At 36.3% G+C, this 18577-nt stretch overlaps 1 protein-coding gene across 1 annotated transcript in view; it reads left to right on the forward strand.

Moving 5' to 3' along the window:
* CEP192 (centrosomal protein 192) overlaps nucleotides 1-18577 on the forward strand; it is a 74855-nt gene that overhangs the window by 37825 nt on the left and 18453 nt on the right. Inside the window, exons 28-44 of the mRNA XM_050329399.1 lie at nucleotides 273-421; nucleotides 2195-2425; nucleotides 3880-4005; nucleotides 4416-4550; nucleotides 4771-4834; nucleotides 5456-5595; nucleotides 5721-5813; nucleotides 6644-6759; nucleotides 8296-8472; nucleotides 10083-10173; nucleotides 10865-11041; nucleotides 11526-11786; nucleotides 12007-12119; nucleotides 14217-14326; nucleotides 16556-16685; nucleotides 17246-17418; nucleotides 17762-17885. Of these exons, the coding sequence (XP_050185356.1) occupies nucleotides 273-421; nucleotides 2195-2425; nucleotides 3880-4005; nucleotides 4416-4550; nucleotides 4771-4834; nucleotides 5456-5595; nucleotides 5721-5813; nucleotides 6644-6759; nucleotides 8296-8472; nucleotides 10083-10173; nucleotides 10865-11041; nucleotides 11526-11786; nucleotides 12007-12119; nucleotides 14217-14326; nucleotides 16556-16685; nucleotides 17246-17418; nucleotides 17762-17885 (2410 nt within the window). The remainder of the gene's footprint in view (nucleotides 1-272; nucleotides 422-2194; nucleotides 2426-3879; nucleotides 4006-4415; nucleotides 4551-4770; nucleotides 4835-5455; nucleotides 5596-5720; nucleotides 5814-6643; nucleotides 6760-8295; nucleotides 8473-10082; nucleotides 10174-10864; nucleotides 11042-11525; nucleotides 11787-12006; nucleotides 12120-14216; nucleotides 14327-16555; nucleotides 16686-17245; nucleotides 17419-17761; nucleotides 17886-18577) is intronic.

Raw genomic sequence — 18577 nt, forward strand, 5'->3', positions numbered from 1 at the left:
TACATATATTTGATGGGTGTGTATGGAATGTGCTATTTCCATAAATATTTATTTCTATGAGAGTAGAACTTAAAAGATGCAAATTAGAAACGATTAACATTTCAAATTTCAGACTTGTGGAAAACATCCTTATGAGAACTGTAAGAGTCAAACATTTCCTTGCCATAATGAAGCATTTGTCAGATGAGTTCATGAACTTGAGATAGTGGCAGCCTGAGTGTTGATTTGCTTCTGGGCACTTGAAACTAACAGGAGCGCATTTTCTTCCGAAGGACATGTAAAAGTGCCAGAAGAACTGAAGTTCCCTAATGCCTGTTGTGTGGGAATTGCATCACAGACGGTTCTTAGCATTTATAATCCAACTGACCGGTGGTTGCAGGTCAGCATCGGAATACTCAGTGTTTCAATTAATGGGGAAAAGGTAAGAGATATCTTTTTTAAAAAAAAGCTGAATAATGCTGTAATCTTATTAGTTGTCACAGGTAAAACTAGAACTCTCTGTACAGATTTGTAGTTTTCCCCATTTTATAGTTAATATGCACAAAAGCAGTGCTACCTTCTTTCAGCCTGGCCACTCGACATCAAGTAGGCTTTGAGAGGTGAATGCCACATCACAGGATTGACTTGTAGAATTGTATTGTGTGCATGAAGTGTGTGGTAGGTTTGAGTTTACTGGTTCCCACTCTTGTGTATGTAATAAAAGTCAACCCTAGGCAGGAAAGCATCCACACTGAGAACTGTTACTGCTAAACCATTTTTGGCAGTTTGCTCCTAGTTTTCTTGAAATCAGGAGATCTTGAGTGATGGAGAATGAGAAATACTTGGAGCCAGCTTCAAGCTGGATGGATTGTCCTTTGGGTTGTAAGTAGCTTGTAGGCCATAGAGCAGCTGTCCTGCACTTTAATTTTGTTAAATTTTATCTATTTCTGTTATCACAGTTCCAGAAGTAAAATATCTCAAGAATGTGACAGTGAGTTAGATTAAAGGTCTATCAGTTTGATTTAATTTCTTTTACTGATGAATACACTCAGCAGAAAAGAATATAAAAACAAATGAAGGTAGGGTACTCTGAGCTTCTGGCAGTTTGATACTTGGGAACTTTTGTGTTAGATGTTATTTCTGTTCTTAATAGCTTTTGGTGGACTGCCCTTTATCTGGTTAATCTGTTGAAATTAAGAAGTGTTGTTCGTAGTTCAGTTGTAGATTGTACACACTATTGCTCTTTCCTTGTTTTAAATCTGGTTCTTGCTGGTTTTGTTTGGTCTGTGTTACGGAGAAATAGTGGACAATGATGCACTTAATATATTGCAGCTCGTAAGTTTTATAAATCCTGATTGTATCCCTCCTTAGGTATGTTTTTCCAGCAGATGTAGCATGTGTCTTTCCAGGAGTGTGACTTGTGGTTTTGCTCTCCTTTTTTTCAGAATTTTTCCTCTTTAAAGATCATCAAACCACACTTCTGTGTGTGCATACATATTTACACAGGCATATACAAGAGTTACAATATTTTACATGTTTTTCTAATCACTTCAATGTCATGGGGCTTTTATGCAGCTATTCTAACCTGAGATTCTACTGTATCAAGAGATGATTTTTTTTTTTTTTATGAAATTGCTTTACAGTTGTTTCCAGGAATTGCATGGTATAATTAAACCCCATTTTTTTCAGTCAACTCTGGGATACACTGAGTACGCATTACAGTCTGTCTTTCCTGCTTGAAAATTATCTATAAATATGTTCAGAACAGAAATTTTAAGACACTTGCGCTAGCATTGACTGGTGGCTTCCATACACTGACCTTCCCATTATTCTTCCACTATAGCTCTTCCTCCCATCTTTGATGGCAGCAAACACCAAGTGGAGTTGGCTTTGTTTGCTTATTTTGCTACTGTTCTTTGTAAAAAATCAGGGTTTGACTTAACGAATTCTTTTGCCCAGTGTCATTTTTTCACTAGAAGCTGGAAAGATATCCCAGCAATCTTCAGGCTGACTTATCTCTTTAAATTAAAAGAAAATGCCTGCAGTTGAGTGGGATGGAAATGGGACATGAATATGAAGATGCATTAATTAAATGGAGGGAAAACATATATGAAATGTCTGTGCTGAGCAGTGGTGCCAGATAAATGTAGTATTTGGAAAGGAACTGCCCTCTGGCAAAAGGCCTGTTGAAAATGACAGGTGTTTTCTTTTTCAGGTGGATCCTATGAAGCATCAGTGTCTGGTTTTCAAGAACAAAATCATCGTAGGATCCTATTCTACCAACGATCTGAAAATACTTTTCTTGCCTTCTCATTCGGGGATCTTCCAGTGTATTCTCAATGTTTCATCTTGGCCAGTTTCTGCAGATGCCGAGACGATTGTTCAGTCAGAAGCTTTGGCCAGAAGGGTGGTTCTGACAGCAGTCGCTGAAAATCCCAATTTAGAAGTAAGTAGATGCTGACTGTGGGTCTTCTGTTGTTGTTGCAATTTTATGATTAGTTTAATGACACTAGAAAATAATAGGAATGCAGGGCTGGTCCTCAAAGAAAACTGGAATTTCATATGCTTTGAGTGGGAAGAGAATATAAGAAAATGTTGGAGAAGTTTATTGCTGTCTGGGAAGGTCTAGTTGTGGAAGAGCACCTACTGGAAAAAAAAAAGGATTCTGACTGAAAAGAATAAATTAATATGTATTGATTTTTCAGTATTAAAACACTGGATGAGATCTTAAGTGTCTAATGCTTCCTAGGTATCTGCTGTGTTGGATTGGGCATTAAATGTAACAAAAAGCATTTATTTCCAATTGTAAGGATTTCTTTATTTTTTTACATCAAGTAGACTTTGTCTTGGTTTCTTACTACTTCCAGCTTGTTTATGGTTGTAGAGAATTATTTTGGATTAATTAAAAATTAAAGGTAAGTGGATGTATAAAATGCTTTTGTCTTGTGTCTTACCATGAAAAACAACCAGGTAGGAGAGGGTGTGACATTAAGAATTAAATCTGGCTTCGTGTAGAATTTAAAAGTATGGACAGTCAGATATAGGCTTGATGATGCTTTTGGAGGTTCCTGAACAAACTACCTGGTAGTCTGTGTCATAGCTGATAAAAGTAAAATTTTCAGTCGTTAGCCACAGCTTACAATTTTTTGCCCCTATTAAGGTGGTCTGTTAACTTGCTTTGGGCTAAGTATGTGTTTTAAAGTAATGAATGTACATGAATGCATTCATGTTTTTATGCATAGTTTTTAATGCCTCTTCCATAAATTTGAGTTTATTTTTAATGCATTTTTTCTATGTAGTTTGTAAAAATCTTCTGTTCTCCATATTCTTCATGGATTCATTCAAATGTGCTTCATATTTAAATTAAAATTAAACCCTATGCTCAATCTCTGCATGTCTTGTTATGTTCTTGAGATTGGAAAAAGTACCAAATAAAAGCTGTATTTTGCTGCACATCATGACACTTAAATGTTTTTAAGCTAGCAAAAATTAACTGCCCTTTAGTTATTTTCTTAACTTTTAACTTTCTAAATGGCTTTTTAAGTATCTAAAACTGACATGTCTTACTTGCTAACAATAATCATAATTTAAACTTACTTTTATTGTAAATTAGCCAAAATAATTTGATTGTCTACTGGATTCTGGTGGATACACTAAGATTGGCTTAACTGATTCAGGCAAAATATATGGGAGAGCAACTTAGCTGTAACCCCTATTAATATCAGAGAAATCATATTTCTTAAATTCCTCCTACCTTTGATAGGACATTTGTATTATATGTGGATATCGCATTAAGAGGATGGAATAGGTGAATAACATCCTTACTTTCCTGGTGCTTTTCTATGGTAGTGTATTTTGGAGGTTTTCCTTCCTTCTAAGTTCTTCTTTGTTTAAAACCAGGTGGAAACAGGAGAAGGAGATTGTCTGGACTTTGGTGACGTAACTTCTGGCAGCTGGAAGCCTCTTCCCTTAAAACTTATCAACAAAACCCATGCTTTTGTGCCAATTAGACTTATTATTAATGCAGTAAGTACAGTAAAACTTCCTGTATGTGAAAGTTAACATCATGTGATACTGCATTTTAATACTCAAACACACACTTTATGTTATATATCATTAAGAAATATACCTTGGACACTAGATGTAAGATTTTAAAGAATTGGGTTATCTTGGTGACTGATGATATTTGGTCTTCAGCAGTTCTTGAAAGCGTAAGCTAACCAGATTCTGCTTGTCCCCTTTTGCTGCAGAAGGATTTCCTACTGTTTTTTAGAGAGGTTGCTGGACTACTAACTGAAACTACAGGCTAATTTGTTATTCCCACCCCCCTCCCCCCAAACTTCTTGGATAATTCAAAATTGTCTTGCATTTCTAGGCTTGCTCAGCGTTACTATTAGTGACAATTTAATACTTGTAATACTTTATTTCTTTGACAGAATGCAGTAGCTTGGCGGTGCTTCACCTTTTCCAAGGATCCTGTTAATCCTTCTAATGAACAAATGGATGCAGTTTCTCAGACAGCAGGTCCATCGGTTGTAAATCATGTGATACATGCAAGCCATGATGGGCAAGTGAGTAGTTTGTGGTTGGCTGATTCTTCCTGTGACTTGCTGTCTGAAATGACAGTGCTGAATATCTGAGTTCACAGTAATGATTTTTTGGGGGTCTACCTATCTGAGCAGTATAATTTTGTTTAGATTTTGTGGGTGCATTTTTTGTTCGTGGGGTTTTTCCCCGCTCTCTAAATAGTTCTTTCCCTCTCATTAAGATGTCAACCAATTTCTTTTTCAGGATCCTGAAGCCTTGACAGTTTGGGTTCTGTTCCATGCACCTAAGAAACAAATTTCTTCTTCAGGTATAGCAATTTGATTTTCATTTCAACTGAAACAGGTTTGACTTTTAGCGTACACGTGTGTTCAGACTGCAGGAACAGGCTGCAAACTTTAGGTGAAATGGTCCATCTTTGGTTTGTGTGTCCTAATATTTTGGGTATCACATTCAGTTTTATTTACTCTAGGAGACAGAATACTTCTCTGTCTAAATTCTTTATATGTTATCAGGGACATTTATGCTTCAGTATCAAGCTGTAGCAAGTTTGTACTGCAGGATGCATGGAATTTGAGTTAATCCTTTTGCTGAGGGAATTAAATCATCACTAAAGAAAACATTGCTTAATTTGTAAAATAGATAAATTTGAAGAAATCTCTGGATTTTTCTGGCTTCCTGGATAGAAAATATTACATATATCAATTAGTTTGGCTAGTATGGTAGAATGGGGTTAATTTGTTTGCATTAGGGACAATTTCACTTTCACTTGACAGAAACGTAAAAGTCTCAAGGAAGATCCTGTGAGACTTGAAAGAGGAAAGGAAAGTGTTGCCAGGGTAATGAGAGAGCTTCTGTTAATATTACCACAACATGAATATGTTAAGATTGAGCGGTAGCCTGCTTTTGTTGCTCATGAAATTGTTCCTAGATCCCTTGGGTCCAGCAGATGAGTTCTTGGCAAGAGTGGACGTGGAAGTGGATAGTCCAGGACCTACCACTGTCATCAAAAGTGTTTCTCTCCGAGCAAGAGCTGGAACAGCAAGGATACATGCTCCAAAGGACTTACAGGTTTGTTTGTATTTACAAACTGTGTTTTGAGGACAGTTTACCTCTCCTTGCCTCCTGTTTTTGTAATGTTTGTTTTTATTATATATGTATATATACATACATGCACATTTACTTCGTTTTTACAGAAAATACATCTGTCTACTAGTGTGGGTTCAACAGCCAAACAGCAGCTGCCACTGAAAAATGCTGGAAACATTGGTGTATATTTGAAAGTTAAGGTACGTTGGTTTTTCCCTCTTGAAATCATGATTTTTGTGCTGTTAATACTATTGAAACTAGAGTTAAGCCATGAGATTTTAGCTCAGCTCTGTGGCTTGACAAAAGGTTTATAAGTTTATGAAAAGAGAGTGAAAGATAGCAAAGAGATTAGCTCATGTTATTGGAAAAATCATATATGGGTGTTCTGTTGCTCAGCTTTGATTGTATTTGTTTTAACAAACATAACTTTATGATTTTTAATAAATTTTAACAAGCATATAACAAATAATATAAAAGCAATGAACCCTGTGCTGCACAACAGGTGTTAATTAACTAGTAGAATAAAGCCTGTTTGGAGCAAAGATGAATATTAGCTCTGGGAAACATCTGTGCTTTCTAACAAAGGTGCATCAGTTTTCAGTGTACATCTTGCCAACCCAAATACAAAGCGAGTTCTTTTCAGATATGCAATGTCTTTATTTGACTTTAGTTTTTTTTTTTTTGAGAATCCACGGAAAGTATGGTCCCAGGGAAACTAAAAGGGAACTAAATACTTTTGAAACTAGCATTTCAAAGTCAACAGAAGGAACAGTTAGTCCCATTTTACATAAGAGAAAAATGAAATGGAGAGTTGTAAGCCCGTAATTTTTCAGATCTGGGGCCACAGAAATAGGATGTATGACTAGTATCACAAATGCCACGTTATATGATGATGCTAATTGATAAAGTTTTGGAGATTCCAGGTGTATTTGAATTTGAACTACAACAGATGTACTACCAAACTGTATTACATGTTTAATCCCTTTAAAATAGGCAAATAACCCTCCCTTTTCCCCTGGCATGCTTTCAGACATCAGACCAGGACAGCTGCTTTGCTGTTGAACCTGAGGGCCTTTTCCTTTTTCCTGGAGAAGAACAAGCAGTGACTGTCCTGTTTTCTCCAAAAAACATAACAACTACAGAAAGGTAATATAACAAATTCTATGCTGCCTGTGTTAAACTGAGCTACTTTCGACATTAGAGTAGTGAACAAATTGAAAGTTTACCTGCAAGAGAGACTTTGGCTTCAGTTGTTTTCATGAGAGTCCTCATCCATTACAAAAGGATTTTTGCTAGGGTTTACCTTTTCCGTAGATTATCTGCATTGTCTCCTATGTGCAGCTTAATGAATAGGTAATATTTCCCATCACGAAATATTCTGAGATTTGTTTTGTGTAAATAAATGTAGTAAGACCCTGAAGTTCTTTGTATGGTAGTTGTTTCTAAAGTACAACAAAGCTTCAAAATACTTCAGAAGCCCCTTCAGTTGCTTCCCTCTTCATCAGTCTGCTGAGGCAAGGGAAATATTATTTTAACTTTACGTGTGGGAAAACTCAAGCACTGATCAGGATCACAAATATTCATCAATATTGCCTGCATTAATCAAATAAATGTTTGACTGTAAATTCTCGTACAGCACTGTACATGTTTCTTTTGCAGATGTAAAACATTCACAGTTTTGCACATAGCACCTGCTAAACTTCGTTCTGTGAAATAGACTTGATTGGTTCAAGTGACCATTCTGGTGTCTTGTGAGAGTTTTTGGCAGTGGCAGGGCTCTGACTCATTTCTCCACAGCAGCCTTTCCTCTTTTGTTCCATGTTTTCCAGTTTCTGCTCTAACTGAGCAAGAATGGACAAAGGAGTATCTTCAAAATATGTTCAGCTTCACTATCTAGCTTAACCAGGCCTAGCCAGCGCATTAAATTAAACAATGAGAAGTTCTGTGCTAGTGACAGTGTGATCCTGTGGGTGGCCTTATGCACAACTCCTTTGCTTTACAGACTCAGGGTACTTGGGAGGGTTGGAAACTTTGCAGTCTACGTGAAAGTGCTGCCAAAAGATTAATAAAATAACTCAGGCAGTAACGAGGATCCGTGCTGCCTGCTGATGGGATGCAGGGCTCTGTCAGCAGGCGTCGTAGGAATTCACTGGCAGCTAGAATGAAGGTTCTTGAGTTTATTGTTGTGGAGCATGTCTATGCTATAGCAAGTGCTTCAGCCTATTATTTAAAAGCTTGATTTCCTTCCTTGATGCTCCTTTGTATCTCACACTTGCAAAAATTCAATGAAGTTTCTCAAGGTGTTCAAAAGACTTCTCTTTAATCTATACAGAGACAGCTAGACTTTGTTTCTTTACAAAATCAGTCTCAAAATAATCAGAAATTAGCATGGACTAATTTACCTAGCTGTAGTCTCTGAAATACTGATCTGAACCATTTCAGAGGAAATACTTGGGAAGATTGTGTGACGTATATGTGACATACATATTTACAGCCCAAGGAGTTTAAATTTGCTATGCCTAAAGCTGACCTTTGTCATAAAATAAAAAGAAGTTTTTGTGTTTTCCCCTTAAGAAGGTAGTTTAAAAATACCTATCTCTAACTGTTTTTTCCAGCTGTGTTGTTTTCATCAGCTAATCTTGTGCTGTTGTGGGATTTAAATTTATTTATTTATTTTTAAAGCACTTTGAAAATCCTCGTGCTGCCGTTTGGGCCTCAGTATGACGTGGTGATAAAAGGTGAGGTGGAATCTGAGAAAAACAGACCTGTATCTACAGCTACTGGGTGCTCAGACATTCCACCCATTCTCTCCAACAAACAGTTCATTGCCTGGGGAGCGGTACCACTCAGATCATCAGTGTAAGTATGAGTTGAACAGCCATTCCTATAGAATATTATGTTAAATATTTTATGTTGAAATTTCCTATTCGCGTTGATAATCCACAGGTGATAAACTAAGCTGTTTTATTCCTCAAGTGAGGGAAGCAGGGTACTGCAGTTATTTTTCTTGTGCAAGAAATTTTTGGAAACAAACTGTGATCTTGTTTGAGCTTTGTGTATTCTTGAGGACTGTTTAGTTGTCATTAGAACAATATCTGATTCTGTAAGTTCGGTGTGTCATGTAAGTAGAAATTAGGTGGAAAATATTTTCCATCTAACTTAATCCTTCAGATTAGTTCTTGTTTGGACTTTTTAAGCTGCAAGTTTAGAGTTTCAGTATACTATGATTTAATGGAACTGTTCATAATTTTCTGGACATACTTTGCTTCTTTTGTATGTAAAGGCTGCAAGTTTTACAGATCTCTGGACTTCTAATAAGTATTACTTTAGGGACTGATCCACTGTTGGTTGGTACTGAACTTTTTGAGAAATCCAGTAATATTCCTGGTTGTTTTAAAAGCGATCCATGTTTGCAGCCAAGAACCATTTCTAATAACTATATTTCTATTTGTCTGTTTTTTTACGATAGTGTGTTTCTAACATAGCAGTTTTGGCTTTTTGGTGTTTGGGAATTACTGCTCCTTTCCTGTATATTGCTACCTTTTTATTTTCTGTTTTTCCTGTAAAACAGTTCTGATGAACCCTTGGTTTTAGGAAGCTGAGATTATTTTTATAAGGTTGTTCCAACAGAGGACAAAACAGTGTCTGCCACTGAAAATCAGGGAGAGGCTTTGCTCTCAATCTGTCCTCCTCTTTGATTGTGACTGGATGATCCGTTCTCTTAGGTTTTTACCAGTTTTAGCACTTGTCACATCCTTCTGTAAATGTTTTTTGACGTGTTAAAATGACAAATGCACTTGCTCTTCGTGCTGGAGATCTCCAGCACGAAGGTTTCCTACCTCTGTTGAGGAAAGATCTGAGTACCAGAAATCTGGTCAATGGTAGGACGTATCAGAGAGAAAAATAAATTACTTCTTGGTCAACCTAATTCTGTCAAGTGACCATAACTTTCTGTGTTACAATTAAATTGAAAAGTGCATGAAAAGGAAAAGTTATCCTTAATTTCCTTAATTTAGTTTTTTACAACTGTTCCAGTGAAGCTGGGCTAGACTACTCGCAAGACTGTGTTTTTGCATAACTAAGTGGCTCTGGATAATCTAATCATAACTGTGTCCTAAAGTGTGGATTTGTAAGAAATTTTTATATTGACACAACTGCTGCTTGAATAAAAGTTCAAGCTGTTAAGTACAGTACTTGAACCTTCAGAAAAGCTGTATTTATATATATATATATATTTGGGGATTGTTTTGCTATGCATATTTGTGAGTTATGGTGTATAATATTGTAGGGTGTGTAAGTCTGAGAATACAGAAATAACTTTCTAGCTAACATATTCTGTTGTTCCAAGAGATGACTTTTTTTCCATTAAATTTCTTCAAAATTGACTGTCCCATTTCCGTTGTTTCCATGAATAAATACCTGCAGTTAATTTGTATTTGCTGTAAAATCTAACTAAACATCTTTTTCAGACAGAAGAAGTTAACTCTAAGAAACGACTCTCCATCTGTGACCCAGCATTTAAGACTGTTGATACGAGGCCAGGATCAAGACTGCTTTCAGGTGACTGTCATTAAAATTTCACTTCAGTGTTTATGACACTTATCAGGCTGTGTTTGCCCTGGAGTATCAGTAGGCTACATATTTGTTCCGAGACTGCCAAGATGAACATAGTAGCAGAGTTTAAGCTACACTGGCAATCTTTTGGAATCAGCTGAAATTATAACAGTGCTGCTGCAAACTGGAGCTCAGTTTACAGTTCTTTAAGCTGTTGCATCACAGCAGAGTCAATACTGGGTGGAGTGAACCGTCAGTGGCCCCTCTTGCAGGAGGGAGTCCAGACAAAGACAGAGAAACTGGAATGAGGCTTCGGGAATTACCGTATCTAAAGAGTTTTTCTTGTTTTGTAGTTCATGTGTGTTTATATCCCCATTTTCCCTCAAATATTCAAATTTTTTTTGATCTAAAGTCTTAAACTGAGAGAGAACTAGCGTAGTGCTGGTAAGGTTCAGCACTACCATATTGGGGATTGTAGACCAAAAACTTACAAACTGAGAGGCATTGACATGGTCCTTGTGGGAATATGAATTACCTTGGACTTCGTTGTCTTTTTCATTGCATCTTTAAATATTTGCCATTGTCAGCTGAGTTAATCTGTATTTCGAAGAAGTTAATTTTGAGCTACTAGTGTAGTAAGTTTTGCTGCTATGTGTTTTTCCTGTTCTAGTCACTTCTAATGTCTTCATTTTTATAGCTCCAAAGTATATTTGGATCAGAAGAGCGTTTCACTAGTCACTGGGAGCTCAAAATCCGTCCCAAAGAAGATACTAACATATACTTGATGTTTACACCAACTCGAGTAACTTGCTGCTTTGCAAAGCTGGAAATCAAACAGCTGGGGATTCGATCACAGCCAGGAATTAAGTTTACTGTAAGAGTCCCAACCTAACATCTAATAATTTTAAATGTACATTTTTCATAATTAAAATCTAGCACTTAATAAGCCGTCTTTATCAAAAACCTAAACTTCAAGATATACACTATGGGTGTCCGCACACTTGTTAAAGTGTAAATTTTACAGTTGGAACATCGGTGTCAACTTTGCATGCATTTTTTTCCCTTGTGAAGGAAGAAGTGTTTTATGTACTATACTATGAACTAGCCCAAGATTTTAACTCAAAGTAGCAAAAAATCTGAACTGCTCTTGTTCTATAGGTAAGCCTTAAATGAACATAAAGTAGAACTTGAAAAAGATGGAATGAATGTAGGCTTTTCTAGTTCGTGCAAAATGCTTTCAGTTCACATTTTAAACACTGGTCATTTGTTTTTCTGTAGCTTTATGTAGTTTACCATAGTTGTATATAAGTTTTACTGATTTTTCTTTTTTTTTGGTGGTGTTTTGTTTTCCCTCCCAGATACCATTATCTGGATATGGAGGAACAAGCAATATAATTTTAGAAAATGTTAAAAAGTTGTCACATAGTTACATGGTTACACTGGATGGATTGTTGTCGTCAAGAGTACGGAAAGCTTCTTTCCATGTAAGAAACACGGGTTCTCGGGCTGCCTATGTTAGAGCACTGTGCTTGGCAAACGTACAGACCAAAACAGTGGTGGATCCTCAAGTAGTGACTGTATCCCCGGAGAAGTTTGTGCTAAGAGAAGGAACACATGAAGTAAGTACAATTCTTGATTCTGAGCAGATTTTATTAATTAAAATGAAAATAAGTATGATCAGTGAAAATGTCTGACTAGTTCTGTATTAAAATCTCATCTAACTTTTGTTAAGTCCTGTTTCACTTGCATGGCAGTAATTTGTTGACTCATATTCCAAACACTCATACTAAAAATAAGATTTTTTTTTTTCCTGAATATATTGGCTATTTATTTTATCAGGTGGTTACTATAATGTGGAATCCAAAGGAAAACAACTTCCATACAACAAACATGTTGGTATCAACGGTATTTTTTTTTTGTGGAGATGAAGTTTCTAGGCAGCAGTATCGCAGGTAAGATGTGCTTTGCTGGTGTACCAGATGTTTAATAAGAAGTTAAAACTAGAGGTGTGTGTTAAGCATGGTCTTAATGTGCTTCCCAAAATAGCAAGAACAAACTGAAAGACAGTGATGATATGGAAAGATCTGTCAGGTGTTATAACTGTAAGTTGTTGATGAGGGGGTTTGGTTTATTCATTTGTCTTTGCTTACATACTGTAGCTACAGTCCTTCTTAAGGGTTTTATTCTTTTACCCTTCTCGAATTCAAGTGTGTTGAGTTTTGGGGATATGTTTTCTTTTTTGTATCAAAAGAGGTTTGTGTGGTATCTCCCTTTCCAATATATATGTAACTTTAATTTTGAAAGAAAAGGCTCATAAAAGGAATAAAAGTACTGAAATTCAGGAGTTTTAAGTTCTGAACAAGATTTGCATCTTGGTTTGCTGAGTTCTGTTGACGAAGACAGTGTTTGAGTAGATGTGTTTTTGAGGGAAATAACATGCACATGTGCTCATAACACACTAAGGAAACTTGTAGCAAATGTTTTGCAAATCTTAAATAGAGGCTGTGTTACTCTGAATTTAGTTTTGTATGACTCAAACACACGAAAAGGGCAAACTCTGCTTTTAATGACTTAAGTGGCACTTTTGACTTGTGCTGTCCAGAGTGTAATGCAGAATGATAGGACTACATAGAGTACTAAGGTGCAGATGATCATAATTCAGTGCAAAACTTCAGAACAGCATTATTTCACGATGGCTTTTTAATATGATTACCTGACAATGTGTTAAAGTTATCGTATATATTGTTATCTGAATGAGATATTAAACATAGCTGAATTTATCTGCCTGACTTTAAGTAAAAAGCTCATGGAATAGCTGCATTTATGACCTTAATAGGAAAGTGATTTATTTCAGATATCTTAGAAGATGCTTGGTCCTGATTTTTGTGTGAGCTCTTGTGTGTGAGGCAATTCTCACTATCATGAACTCTTTTGTATGAGGCAGTGTTCACTATCATGGAATTCTCCAAAGGCAAAAATATTTAGGGAGAATTTTTGATGTATAAATCAACAGAAAACCCATTTAGAAGCCCAATGCAACTACATAGGTAGCGTTGGAAACCTTTTCTATTCAGATTCTGGATGTTGATATGTGACCAAAATTATTTGTTGTTGATTTCATTAGTCAACAGACATGGCATTTTGTTCTTGAAAAAAGCGGTCTAGCTTGTTGTTTATTGGTGGGAGGTTCTCTGAAATCTGCCTAATTATTTAAAAGAGATGTGTGATGGTCGTTTCTTGTGATGACCGAGTGCTCTAAGCCAGTTAAAATCCATTCTGGGATTTAATTGTGCTCTAGAATAAGAACATGATTTGGGACTTGGGGGCAGGAATGTGAAATGAGTACTCTACTTATTCTGCCAACTTGTGCTTCAAGTTTTTCACTCCAATATTATATAGAGTCAGCAGCCTGGTAAGTAGCTTAGAACTGAGTGTTAGTAGTGCTGAGATATTCTTTCCCCTTCCACGGCTCTGACCCTATCTGAGTGCCAGATTTCCTCTTGCTGACCTGCAGCTTCCCATTTTTCCCAGGGCTATTTATATCCCTGTGCCTCCCAGTCTTTTCGCTCCTGTTGGCAGTCATGCTCCTTGGCTCTGTGTTCCTGCTGTTGGCTGGCACCTGCTGCCACTCTGACATTGACTAGTGAATTTTTCCTCTTAAAAGGCTTTCACTTGTAACCAAAATAGCAGTCTCTGCTTCCTGTGGTGATTGAAACATCACTCAAATGCCTGATGTACTTATCAGAAATCTAGGTAGGTGTGACTGACAGCAGAGAACAAGTATCATGGAAAGACAAACATATGGCAACCATTATTCCAGTGTTTTGCTTTTACTCTGCAGCAACAGAGCAGGTATTTCTTTAACCATTTTAAGATAGAGAAAAGGCTTCAGTTTTAAATGAATGCTCACAGATTTGTGTTTGGTGTAATCAAGAAATGATTGAGTGAAAATTGTGCTGGATTCTTACCAATCTTATCAATTTTGTCAAATTGCTGTTTCTAGCACTTCGGGTAATTTAATGACTCCTGTTTCTTTCTCTCTTTAACAGAGCTGTGAGGTATGAACCTGAGCTAGAAAAACACGTTATTCCAGAAAACAGCTTATTAAAAAACGTGGTATTTGATGAAGAATTTAAAGGGGAGCAGCTTGTGACAGAAGGTAAGCCTATAACTTCTTAGGAGAAAAATCTAATACTTGTTTTTGGGTGAGAAATGTGCTTTTGGCTTGAGTCCTAGTTACTTTTTCACTATTTTTCTTTATAAATTTAGAAATAAAATTCTCAATTTGGACAGATGTATTGGGCAGAGTTTTGTTGTTTGTTTCTCTCTCCTGTCCAGCTGAGGTTTTAAGCCAGTGTTAGAGCCTAGGCATCCTTGGTTATGTCTTATTGCCTTATTGTGAGAGTTTTCCTAATGGGAGATTAATTTTTTTTTTCCTTTCTGTAGAAAACAAGGCCCACCTCTTGCATCTTAGTGGATTTTTTTGTCTCTTTTTGAGAGTGTACTTTCCTGACTTTGTGAAATACAGCTCTCCTATGTATTCTTTCTTCACTCAGTCAATTAATTTGAGGTGAAGGCCATTGATAATATATAAGGCAGGAAACAGACTTGTACAGCACTGCAAATATGCCTTCAAGGAGAGGTGCTGGAAGAGTACCTCTTAGTAAACTGGGTTATTTTTACTCATTTTAACAATCATACAAATTTCAAGCCCTTCCTTACCTTCTTGTCACCCAGTAATGTCTGGTGTGAGTAGTACAGTCTTACTTTACACGGGTTATTGTTCACTGACTTTTCAGTGGGAATATCTACAGAATTTTTTTTGGTTACATGTTGTTGTAAGTCCAATACTTTGCAGGAACTAATAGTAGTACCTGGAATTAAGAAATAGGAAAGAGAAAAAACTCTTCTGTAAGGTGTTACCTTTTTGGTGAAAAATAAGATATTTTTTTCAAATCTAAATGGTTCTTTTTCTTTTTGCCCCTTTTAAATGAAAGATTATTAGAGAGATGATGCTGATAAAAGATCAAAGAATAGGATACCTTGGCTCTAAGGGCTGCATTAATGTGAAGTTGGATCCCTAGTTCTGGTAGTGCCTTTTCTCTTTTTGTGACTTCTTTAGTTAGGTTGTCAAAATGAATTTACTTTCCAAGGCGTGTTAACATCTTGTCTGCATGTAGACGTATTGTTAAAGAGGAGGGAAAGAATTCTTATCAAGTACTGTTTGCAAGATCCTCCTGCCCATTTTTAGGTATCACATGATGTACTCTGCTGTATTTTATAGTGCTTAAGCTTTTGTATAAAACTGGTTCTGTGTGTTGTGATTGCGAGGGTGGCACCATCATGCTGTTTGCATGTTGGGATTTGGGTCTGACACTTTGGGTCTGGAGCTGTGGGCAGTGTGACCTTGGCATTTAAACTTAATGATACCATGAACTAGCCATTTTGATATTTTAAGTTCATGAAAATGAGATAGGCTCTAAGTGTTAAATATTTTAGTGGATTATGGGAAATTAGGAATTTCTTGAACTGAATAGAATTCCACTGGAGGGTTGGAAAGGGAATCAAAGACACTTTAGAGTAGAAATAATGGTCATCCTAAAGAAAGAACATACTTCCATCCTTACTTTTCATATATATGACAGAATAAATAAATTATTTCTTCCAAAAAACCACATTCTACTAGACTCCATTTTTCAAGACGGCTTTGTTAACAAGTTTCTGGATGCATGTAAATTCTAACTAAAAACACTTGTTTACAAGAGATGATGTTGATCTGTCTTATCTGTAGCTGAGTTGTAGTAGCCAAATACAAATATTAATTGTACCTTGCATCTACTAAGGAGCAAAGGAAATACCAGTCGAGACAAATATATCCTTTGAGAAGTGTTCACTTCATTCTGCTTGTTCAGCATGAAATGGCTCAAAGCAAAGGAGAAAACTTAACTGTTTAACATTTTATGAAACTTTTGGTTATTTTTACGTCATTCTTTTATTTCCCTGACCTTTTGGTGTTAGGTCGAACAGAGTAATTCTCTAAAGCTGAATCTCTTTCTGTAAAGCCTTAGGAATGTATTGGTCTTATTGTGAGGGTAAAAGATAAAACCTAACTTGAATAATTAGTATATTCCATTTGTATACAGGTGGGAAATATCTACCTTACGATAAAAAAGTTAAAATTGGTGTGTATTTGGATTTATGTATTAAATTTGATGTTAATATCGAGTTATGCCTGATAACTGATCTTGCAGAAAGTAATTTTTGAATGATCTAGGATACCTTAGCTGTCAGATTATTAACTAGGTCTTTGTCCTAAATCTCTGTTGTGTAATTTCTAGGTATTATAGATTTGTTCTTATTAGATTTGCTCTATTACTCTCATTTTTAGTATGTGATATCCCACGGGAGACAAATGATGTCTGTCTTTTCTATGCAAATATGCAAAAGGTTATCCTTTCTGTGGTTGGATATTCCACCTATGATCAGCACTCTCCTGGACGTCATTTGGAATTGGACAGGTAACTACAGTTAGTAGCTATATGTATGTAACTTCTTCTGGTGAGAATGGTCAAACACTGGATCTGGTTGCCCGGAGAGGCTGTAAAGTTTTCATCTGTGAAGTAATTAGAAAGCTGACTGATCAGTGTTCTGCTGTAGCTGACTCTCCTTTGGGCAGGGGTGTTAGGACTAGGTGACCGACCAGAGGTTCCTCCTGACCTCCAGCATGTGTTGCACAGCACTCTGTGAAACACAACTTACATTGACTTACTCTCTTTGGTACTTGTTTCCTCTATACCTGTTTTATTCAAATTATTTTACATTATTATCTCCTGAAGATAATTGTTTATTTTAATAACTTCTGTTCTAAATGGGACCTTCCAATTCTGTGAAAAAGCTGTCATTATATAACTGCTGAATTATTATTTACTTAATAATGGAGAATTGAATTACATTTAAGGCTCATGTAAAGAACACTGTCCTTTATAAAGAATAAAATTTTAAGAAATACTAAGAGTAGTCTATTATAATTACTCATAAGTTATTTTTATTACTGTTTTTAATGCGATCTTATTTTCAGGTTTGAGAACTATGTCAGACATACCAATGCAACTCTGGATGTTCTTCCTGTTAAGGGACCTCAGGGTCCTTCAGCATCTGTAAAAACTACCGATCTGGTTCGGAAGAGATCAGACACTCAGCAGGCTTGGGCTGTTAAACCTGACGTTTTGACTTTGACATCTCCTTCTATTGGTAAGTATTTTTTTTTAAGAACAGAACAGAATTGCCGCTTTGTTATTCAGATAACTGTAGTGCATACTGTGTTTGGAAACACGATTTGCCCAGTAACCTTCCTGCACTAGTTTATATCTGAACAGTAAACTTGGTTTGAACAGTTTTGGTTCAGTTGTCAGAGGTGGTGTGCTCTCTGTGTGTGCATACACAGAGTATGCACTGCGTACCCGTGAAGACTTTAAAGCATCGTGAAGGTAAAATTAGGGCAGAAAATATTTTAATTGGTTCATCTCTCTGTATTGGGCATTTTTGTGAATTCTTGTACATCTTAGCTTTTTATTTTTTTTTTTTTGTATTACAGATGGAACAGCGGATACTAGACATGTGCAAGTTTTCAACAATTCCAACAGAGCGTTGACATTTGAGCTTTCGTGGCCAGCTCACTGCCTTACTATAACCCCACAGCATGGAGTTGTTGAACCAGAGTAAGTTTCTTTCTATAAGTTCCTTTATGTGTGAAAACATGGTGAGGTTTTGGAGGAATTTGGTTTTAGTTGGTTTAGGAATGTAGTTAATTTAGGAATTTTAGATAGTTTTTGGGAATTTACTTTAGTTTACTTTGACTATGCCCTGAAACTAACTATTTTGGTGCCAGGTTAGTCTTTTTGTCAAATAACACACAAATCTGGCTTTTATATTTTCGGACTTTACCCTTTTATGGTTCTGTATATAGGGAATGTTCTTCTGTCACCCACATAGTTAGCTTGGATGCCAGGAATTTTCTGTGCCTGAAAGTACTATTATTATTGCATAACTTTTCAGGAGCTGGGTGGTCATTAAGCTGAAGATTTTTAAATCTCCTTTTGCAACAGATTTTTGTTTAAAAGTTGTCTGGGTGTTTAAAAACAAAGACTTCCTTCCTTCCCACAACAAACAAACCCCAAAATAACAGTTCTTATAGAATTCTGATATTCCTCACAACTTGATTGTGGGATTTTTTTTTCTTTTTCTTTGTATTTTGACAAAACTGGGTTTTGCCATTCAACCTTTGGCTTCTCAATGAAATAATGAAAGGTATGAAAATAATGACAAGCCACTGTCTGGTTGTCCATGTCTTAATTAGCATTTTGGCACAGTAGTCATAAGTATCCCTGCATATGTGTATGAGACTTTTCAC

The sequence above is a fragment of the Myiozetetes cayanensis genome, unplaced genomic scaffold (assembly GCF_022539395.1).
Source record: "Myiozetetes cayanensis isolate MyiCay16 unplaced genomic scaffold, myiCay2020 scf1, whole genome shotgun sequence".
NCBI lineage: Eukaryota > Metazoa > Chordata > Aves > Passeriformes > Tyrannidae > Myiozetetes > Myiozetetes cayanensis.